At 36.5% G+C, this 9830-nt stretch overlaps 1 protein-coding gene across 1 annotated transcript; it reads left to right on the top strand.

The window, feature by feature from the left end:
• Positions 1 to 987: 987 nt before the first annotated feature.
• On the top strand, positions 988 to 2463 carry LOC137742869 (aspartic proteinase nepenthesin-2-like). Its single transcript, XM_068482814.2, has one exon. It carries the CDS (start codon positions 1007 to 1009, stop codon positions 2363 to 2365), a length of 1359 nt encoding a protein of 452 aa, XP_068338915.2. The 5' UTR covers positions 988 to 1006; the 3' UTR covers positions 2366 to 2463.
• The last annotated feature ends 7367 nt before the right edge of the window (positions 2464 to 9830 follow it).

Raw genomic sequence — 9830 nt, 5'->3', positions numbered from 1 at the left:
AAATAATAGTTCTTATTAACAATTATCCTTTTAATATGTTGGTACTGTCGTCGTTTTAAGTAAACTAGTGGAACCGATTAGCAATGAAGAAAAAGGACAGGTCTACTGGTGAAAAATTATCCAATATTAGACTAGTGAAAGACAGTTGAAAAATGAGAGATGAGAGAGAGAGAGAGAGAGGAATGTGATCAGTCAATCTTTGTTATAACCACTATATCATTTGAAAGATTGTCCAAATGCACATGATGGTTCAGAAAGGCAGAGAGGCCCCATCAGTGGAAATCAAATTGAATGAAACATAAAAAAATGGGGTCGGATTCTCTACCCCTTTTTTTTTTTTTTTTTTTTTTCCTCCTATTTTCTTCTTTTCTATTTGAACGGTTATGATTAAGTTACGTCAACATCTTATATCAATTTTTTTTATAAAGAGAGACAAAATGGTAAGTGTGAAAAGAGAGGAGGGGAATAGAAGGGGAGAGAAGAGAAAGGTATAGAAGGGGAGGAAATCCTACTCGCAAAAGAACATGCAGAAAAGGAAGAAACCTAGAATGGTATGTTAAGAAATAAAGGGGACAACATTAAGATTTACATTAAAAAGTATTACACAATATCAATGAGAAACTTATATAAATTCAATGCAAAATATTCAATGCTTTCAATTCTGGATAGATATTCGGGATTTTAAAGGGAATAACATAAGTGGTAAGTAAATTGTGAAAGTAGGTCAACTCTTATCTTACATGCATGCACCTTCTATTTGAATTTTGGCTTCTTTTTTTGGCTGAGACAGTATTCAATGAAAAACTGACGTACAGCATTCAATAAAAAATCCTACCCAATTTGGCCGAGATAGCGTTTAAAAGTTTTTACCAAAAAAGAAAAATGACAACGTAGTGTTTACACGATATGTCTAATATGCATGTACCGTGGTCAAGTCCTGCATTATTATAAAAGCACCTATAACCAGTCACCAAGTAATTCATAGTCTCACTCTCCAAAACCAAAAATGGCTGGAGTCCAAGCTTTTGTTTCAACAATTCTCTTTCTTTCCCTCGTCACATTCTCCACATTCCATCCAACGCATTCAAAACCTAATGGTTTCAGCCTCCGGTTGATCCCTAGAGACTCACCGGAATCGCCTCTATACCCCGGAAACCTCACAGTACATGAACGTATCGAAAGATTGGTCAGGTTCTCGAAAGCCAGGGCGCGCTATGTGGAATTAACTTCCGGTTCAAATTCCACCGCAGAACTCAACCAAATAGAACTTACTTTGCTTCGTGACAACTTCTTCTATATCGTGCAGATTGAGCTTGGAACCCCAAAAGTCCCCCAGCTCCTGCTTCTCGACACTGGTGGCGGCCTAATTTGGACTCAGTGCCACCCTTGTGTTGCATGTTACCCACAACAAGGTAATCCCATTTTCGATTCAACAACATCGAGCACATACCGAAAGCTTCCGTGCGACCACCCTCTGTGTTCAGGTGCCAATCCCCTTTACCAATGTGTTAACAATGAATGCGTCTACAATATTGGTTATGGTGGTGGCGCAACAACTCGAGGTGTTGCTTCCTTTGAAACATTCACATTTCCGACTGATATAGTCGAAAACGTGATCTTCGGTTGTTCGAAGGAAAACAGAAACATTCAGTTCTCAAAGAGTGGTTACATTTCGGGGGTAATGGGGTTGAGCATGAGTCCGGATTCACTAGTGACCCAACTCGCTGATAAAACCAAAAAAACTTTCTCATACTGTTTGCTCCCATTTACTGATGCACTAATAAACCCTGGTTTCGTTAAGTTTGGGGATGAAATACCATTACCAGCTGGAAATGTTTACACAAGTCCGTTTGTAACACCACCTGGACAACATTACTACTACCTAAATCTTTTGGATATAAGTGTTGGGTTGAAACGCCTAGGGTTTCCACCGGGTACCTTTAGAATTGGGCAAGGTGGCACCGGTGGTTTCTTCATCGATTCTGGTGCCCTAATCCCTCAACTCAATACAGATGCCAGCGGACGCAATGCCTACAGGGAGGTGATGAGGGCATTTCAACAATGGTATGACGGTTTAAAACTTACAAGGATCGGTAAGGTGCCTGAAGGGCTGGCATTGTGCTACAAATATACGCCGGATTTCAATCAATTCGCCACATTAACGTACCATTTGCAAGATGCTAATTACGTCGTTGATGGGAAATATGCTCATGTCTTTAACAAAGATGCGGGGTACTTTTGCGTAGCAATGATGCCTGGAAATGGGAAGTCTATGCTTGGAGCATGGCATCAGCAGAATATGAGGGTCACCTACAATGGCAACATCAATTCACTTCAATTTTCGGTCGAGACTTGTCCTAGTTAATCCCCATCCTTAAACTTGCTTTTCCTTTCCTTTTTGTTAGTTTATCTTTGAGATTCTTGTTGCTGTTTTTTTCTTAATAATATGCAACAAGTTTATGGAACTGAGTTTTTGTTGTTCATTCTAATGTGAAACATCCTATCCTTACGTACACACCCCAGTTGTTTGGACCACAGTTGCATAATCTTGCAGCCAAGTTCCTCATAATTTTCGCCGTTTACTTCCCGAACAATTCAGTTGTCCCGGACTATTTGAGGAAAATTGATCTTTGCATACAAGAAGGAGAAAGATAAGAGGGGACTTAACTGAAAAGGCAAGCCTGCATTTCACTCTAATTAATTTTAGGGAGTTTTAATAAAAAGGACTACGGCCAACTTTTTCTTAACCAAAAACTACCCTAAACTTTTATTTAATCAAAAGGGCTTGAGATTTAATGTGAATTGTAGCAATGATCTCTTAACTTTAACTCAATTGGAGCAATGGTCCCTTAACTATAAATCCATTAACATTGGTCCCTTAACTCATCAAAATGTGCAGCTATGGTCCCCCAACTAAAATTTCATTATCATTGGTCTCTCAATTTTAATCCAACTGGAGAAATGGTCCCTCAACTTTAACCCAATTATAGCAATAGTCATTCCAACATAACTCATTGTGACAAAATTCTAACGAAGTTAATGAAAATGACCATAGATGCACGTTTTGATGAGTTGAGGGATCCCAATTGTAGCAATGATCCTTCCAACATAACTTATTTTGACAAAATTCTGACGAAGTTGACGAGAAGGACCATAACGACATATTTTGATGAGTTGAGGGACCAATGGTAATTGATTTTTAGTTGAGGGACTATTGTTCCAATTTGATTAAAGTTAAGGGACCATTGCTACAATTTACTCTAATCATAACGACAAAAATATTCATAAAATAGTCATACAAACATTAAAAACATGGGCCAAAGTGAAGCCCAACCCGCAATAAAATTGTTTTTTTTTTTTCATAATTACCCCTAATAGAGCCTAAACCAATTCCTTAGCCAATTCACAAATATTAAGATGTACCATATAGATCTCACCGCCATTAAGGCAGAGTATCAACCACTTTCATCAAACGGTAACTTCGAAGTAGTACAATTTCTTTAACTGCCATTAAGGCAGAGCATACAAGTCGTACAACCATTTTCATCACCACAATTAAGGCACAAAGTGTGCAAGTCATGCAATTTTTTTTATTTTTTATTTTTTAAATTATGATTATTAAAGAAAGGGTGTGAGTTACTATTATAATAATGTAGAGAAATGGAATTTTCGAACATATGCGTGGAAATTCAACACCTTATCAATTAGGATATTAAACCACTTGCAATTGTACAATTCCACAAACACAAATCCCATTTTACAAAACTTAAAAGTTCAAATTAAATTCCTTTTGATCTTGGATTCCCATTTTGGAACCATACATTGGACAACAAATTAGGAATTTCTCAAAGCAAAATTGCCATTTGCAGAAGAAACTCAGAAAATTCTCAAAGCAAAACTATAACGTAGAGGTACGAATCTCATATCCTTGTTGATTTCTTACTTTCAAATTACTGTTGGGCCAAGGGCCATTTTAAATCCTCTATGCGTAGAGTCATTTACCACCCTGGCTAATAAATTTACAATAACCACCCAAACTAAATATTTTAACAACATTTCTATCTATCTGCTAACTCTTGTATAGATATGTGGCATCATTTAACTGGAGGGGAATTCAAGCTCAATCAATATAACCGTCACCTAGAAAAATTTATTGAGTAGTGGATGGACCACTTTTGAGATAATTGGGCCCGATTTTACAAGGAAGATGGAATTTGACCCCTGACGCATTTTAGCGACCGACCATAAGTAGTGTGAGTTATTTTGCTGTAGTTTCAGAAATAATTTGAATTATTTTGGTTCAACTTCAGAAATAATGTGGGTTATTTTGCTTAAGTTTTAGAAATAGTGTGGTTATTTTGCTGTAGTTTTAAAAATAGTATGGGTTATTTTGCAGTAGTTTTAGAGATAATGTAAATTATTTAGGTTAAGTTTAAAAAATAGTGTGGTTATTTTGCTATAGTTCCAAAAATAGTGTGGTTATTTTGCTATAGTTCCAAAAATAGTGTGAGTTATTTTGGTTAAGTTTCAGAAATAGTGTGGATTATTTTGATTAAGTTTCAGAAATAGTTTGGTTATTTTGCTGTAGTTCCAAAAATACTATGGGTTATTTTGCTATAGTTCTAGAAATAATGTAGATTATTTTGGTTAAGTTTCAGAAATAGTGTGAGTTATTTTACTATGGTGTGTGGTTATTTTGTTGTAGTTCCAGAAATAGTGTGTGATATTTTAGTTCAATTTTAGAAATAGTGTGAGTTATTCTGTGTAATTCCAGAAATAATGTGCTGTATTTTGGTTCAATTTCACAAATAGTGTGTAATTTTGCTGTAGATTCATAAGTAGTGTTTATTTTTCACTTCAGAAATAATGTGGATTATTTTGGTTCAGTTCAGAAATAGTGTGAATTATTTTGTTACTTGTCATGCTTATTAAGCCATTTTCTGATTTGGAATTAATTGATAAAGTTCCAAAGGGGATCTCTTTTATTTTCTTTCTTGATGAAAAACTTTGGAGATATATTTTTAGTCTTATCGCCCTTCATGAATTCTTTCTTCATTTGGACAACATAGGCTGTATTATCTTCATGAATGATAGTTAGAGTGTCTGTCTTTGAAAGTAGACCACATGAATTCCGGATATGATGGATCATTGATCTTAACCAAGAACATTCACGACTTGCTTCATGTAAACAAGTATTTCCAAGTGATTAGAAGATGTAGCAATTAATGTTTGCTTTGTTGAGCACCATGAGATTGTTGTATCTTCATTAGTGAACACATATCCAGTTTATGAGCCGGCTTTATGTGGATCAAAGAAAAAACCAGCATCTGCATATCCAACAAGGATCTGGTCATTTGTGGATTTCTCTTAGTAGAATAGACCCATGTTTGTTGTCCCAAGTAGGTATCGTAAAACATCTTTGACTCCCTTCCAATGACGAATTGTTGGAGTAGAGCTATACCTTTCTAACAAGTTGACTGAAAAAGCTATATATGATCTGGTACATTGTGCTAAATACAATAAAGCACTTATTGCACTTAGATATGGTACTGCTGGACCAAAAACCATTTCATCATCTTCTTTTAGACAGAATTGATCTTTCTTAATGTCCAAATAATGAATGACCATTGGCGTGCTGAGTGGATAAGCCTTGTTCATGCCAAATTGCTTTAGGATTTTTTCAAAGTAAGTTGATTGATGGACCAAAATTCCATTAGCACAATGCTCGATCTACAGGCCGAGACAATATTTTGTTTTTCCAAGGTCTTTCATTTCAAATTCGCTTTTCAAATACTTAGCCGTTTTATTGAGCTCTTCAGGGGTTATAAATAGGTTCATATTATCGACATATATTGTCACTATAGAAAATCCATAATTTGATTTCTTAATGAACACACAAGGGCAAATGACATTGTTGGTATATCATTCTTTGATTAAATACTCACTAAGACGATTGTACTTTCGTCCAGATTGCTTCAACCCATATAACGATTGCCTTAATTTGATTGAGAGCATACCTTGTGGTTTGTTAGTCATTTAGGCAACTTAAGTCATTCTAGGACCTTCATATATATGTTAGTATCTAATTCTCCATATAGATACACGGTGATGACATCCATAAGTCGCATGTCAAGTTTTTTTGAAACCACCAAACTTATTAAGTAATGGAATGTAATTGCATCCATTACAGGAGAGTATGTCTCCTTGTAATCAATTCCAGGTCTTTGTGAAAAACCTTGTGCAATGAGTCGTGCTTTATATCTTGCAATTTTGTTTTTCTCATTGCGTTTTCTCGTGAATACCCATTTATAACCCACGGGGTTTACACCAGGCAACGTTTGGACTACGGGTCTAAAAACACTTCACCTTTCCAAGGAATTTAATTCTGCCTGGATTACATCATTCCACTTACGCCAATTTTGTCTCTGTTTGCATTCGTCAATACAGCAGGGCTTAATATCATCGCTTAATATAATTTTAGTGGCTACTGCGAATGCGAATACATCGTCGATGATTATTTCATTTCGATCCCACAATTCGTTAGTACATGCATAATTTATGGAGATTTCTTTGCTTTCATGTACTTATGTCTCTTCAAGGACATGTGTCTCATCAAGGACATTTTCCTTTTCTGAAAGTACAGAATCATGAATTGTGGATTTGTCATTCATTTTCTTTTCCTGAATGATTTCACTTGGATTCAGTTATGCCCCCATCTTTCTCTTTCGAGGTGTTGAATCTTTTGAACCTGTGGGTCTACCACGCTTCAAGTGTGCACCAGATGAATCATTCGCTGCCACTTTATTTTATCCAATAAGAACATCAATTCTTGCAGGTGCATTTGCAGCTGGTATATGTGATTTTGTCACTTTCATAACATCATTAAATGCATCTAGCATTTGATTAGCAATACTTTGAAGGTGAACGATCCTTTTCACTTCATTTTCACATTGAGTGTTTCGTGGATCAAAATGAGATAAGTTGGGTACAACCTATGTCAGCTTTTGTTGTTCTTCTGGAATGGTCTTTTCTCTCTCTAACAACAGAAAAAATGTTTCATCAAAGTGACAATCCGCAAAACGAGCTATAAACATGTCACCTGTCAAGGGTTCCAAATATCTAATGATAGATGGTGGATCAAAACCCACATAAATGCCTAGTCTACGCTGAGGTCCCATTTTAGTGTGTTGTAGCGGTGCAATATGCACATAAACAACATAACCAAAAACTCGTAAATGTGAAATGTTTTGTTGATGCCCAAACACGAGTTGTATTGAAGAGTATTGGTGGTTGGCTATAGGTCTTAATTGAACCAATGATGCAATATGTAAGATGGCATGTCCCCGTCCAGAGACTAGCAATTTTGTTTTCATGAGTAGAGTGCGAGCTATTAATTGAAACCACTTGATAAATGCTTATACTAGACCATTTTGAGTATAGACATGAGGAACAGGATGTTCAACATCAATGCCTAGTGTCATGCAATAATCATCAAAGGTTTGAGACGTAAATTCACCAACGTTATCAAGTCGGATTAACTTAATAGGGTAATCTGGGAATTGTGCTCGCAACTTAATTATCTGAGTAAGAAGTCTTGCAAAAAGCTACATTTTGAGTAGATAAGAGGCAAACATGTGACCATCGAGTAGATGCATTAACCAAAACCATAAAATATCGAAATGGTCCACCAGGTGGTTGAATAGGCCACAAATATCCCCTTGAATTCTTTGAAAAAAATGATGGGGATTCAACATCAATCTTTAGTTATGATGGTCTAATTATCAACTTCCCTTGAGAACAAGCCTTGCAAGGGTTTTCATTTGAGATAGCAATGTGTCTGCTCAATAATAGATGTCCATTAGAGTTAGTAATGATTCTACGCATCATAGTGGATCCTAGATGACCCAGACGGTCATGACAAATCACGTAAATTTTTGGATCAATGAACTTCTAGTTCATGACAGTATGTGCTTCAATTGTCTTTATGTATGTATAATACAATCCATTCGATAAACCACGCAACTTCTCCAATGTACGCTTCTGGGTATCATTGGAGGTAATGCATAGATTTTTCACATTTTCTGCACTTTTCTTTTCAATGTGGTATCTATTTAAACGTATGTCTTTAAAACTCAACAAATTTCGAGTAAATTGAGTAGCATACAATGCATTTTGTATGGACAATATTATTCCATTTGGTAACCTGATTTGGGCTTTTTCTAAGCCTTTAATTACATCTGATTAGCCTGATATTGTTGTTACCATTACTTTTGTAACCATCAAGCTTGAGAAATATTTTCGATCTGGAAGTATTGTATGCGTGGTTGCACTGTCTGCAAGACAAATATCTCCGCCATTGCTCTTATTTTGAGAATAACCATAGTTTTATCCATGCTCTTTGAGTAAGGGAATCACAGTTAAAAACAGTTTATTCATAAAAAGAGGAAATTCAAATGCCATTTTATTGAATTGGAATGCGAGCTTTAAACTACAAGTTCAGATAATAATAACACATCAAACAGAAATGATTCAATCAGACCAATACACTTCATTCCCTCTTTCCACAATGAAGTCTGAGACATCTATGTTGGTTGTGTTCAATTGCCCTAATAATTCGAATACTGGATCAGGTATATTCATCGGTTTAGCCTGGTCGAGGAAATTGGTTTTGACACCCTTCTCCTTGAGGAAGGCTTAATACAAGTCCACCAGATGTTTTAGGGTATGATAGGTACGCGTCCAGTGCTCGTTGCCACCACACCTATGGCAGGCTTCTTCAGGGTTTCTATGAGTGTTGTTTATATGGGCTTTACCTTTGTGGCGATTTACATTTTTGAAGTTCGGACTTGAATTATGCCTTGGAATTTGGTTGTAAAACTGGACACCAAGATTTTTTCTTTTCTCGTTCCACCGGCCTCATTTGTGGCCACATCCTCGTTTGTAATTATTGTCACGAGAGGATGGTGTTCATTTCAAGAGAAGCATCATTCACTTCTGGGAATGGTGTTGATCCAGTAAGTCGGGACTGATGATTTTTCATCAGAAGCTCATTGTTTTGTTTAGCCACAAGGAGCATCGATAGCAGCTGGTTGTACTTAGTAAAGCCTGGCTTTCTATATTGCTGCTGCAGGAGCACGTTGGAGGCATGAAAGGTGCTGAAAGTCTTTTCCAGCATATCTTCCTCAATGATGGTTTCCCCACAAAGCTTCATCTGGGAGCTAATTCTGAACATTGCAGAGTTATACTCTGCAACTGACTTGAAATCCTGGATCCTTAGGTGTGTCCACTCATAACGATCCCTTGGAAGAATCACTGTTTTCTAGTGATTTCAAAGGGCTAATGGATCTTCAACCTTTAGGTATTCACTCTTCAATCCTTCATCAAGGTGGTGACGAATAAAGATCATGACCTTCGCCCAATCTTGAGAGGATGCACTATTTTCCTCCTTGATGGTTTCTCCAAGATTCCTTACCTCCAAATGGATCTTGGTATCCACTACCCAGGTAAGGTAGTTCTTGCCAGTAATATCCAGAGCAACAAAATCAAGTTTTGCCAAGTTCGCCATTTTCTTTTCTAAAAGAAAAATGAGATGGGTAAGAACTTGCAATAATATGTATTCTGGATGAATGTAGTGTTAGAACTTCTGGTTCTTACAAATTTTTCATTTTGATTTTCAGGCAAAAATGATAAGCACTCGAAACTTTAGGCTCGAGATTTACTTGATTAATAAGGAGGACGATTGTACTACACCACTCTCATTGAAACAATATAGCATAGTGAGGGCGATTGTACCACACCACTCAAGTAGTAGGAAAATTTAAATATGCAAA

This window comes from Pyrus communis, chromosome 11 (genome assembly GCF_041283825.1).
Source record: "Pyrus communis isolate YQ-2024b chromosome 11, ASM4128382v1, whole genome shotgun sequence".
Taxonomy (NCBI): Eukaryota; Viridiplantae; Streptophyta; class Magnoliopsida; order Rosales; family Rosaceae; genus Pyrus; species Pyrus communis.
This window is presented reverse-complemented; position numbering and strand designations above follow the sequence as displayed.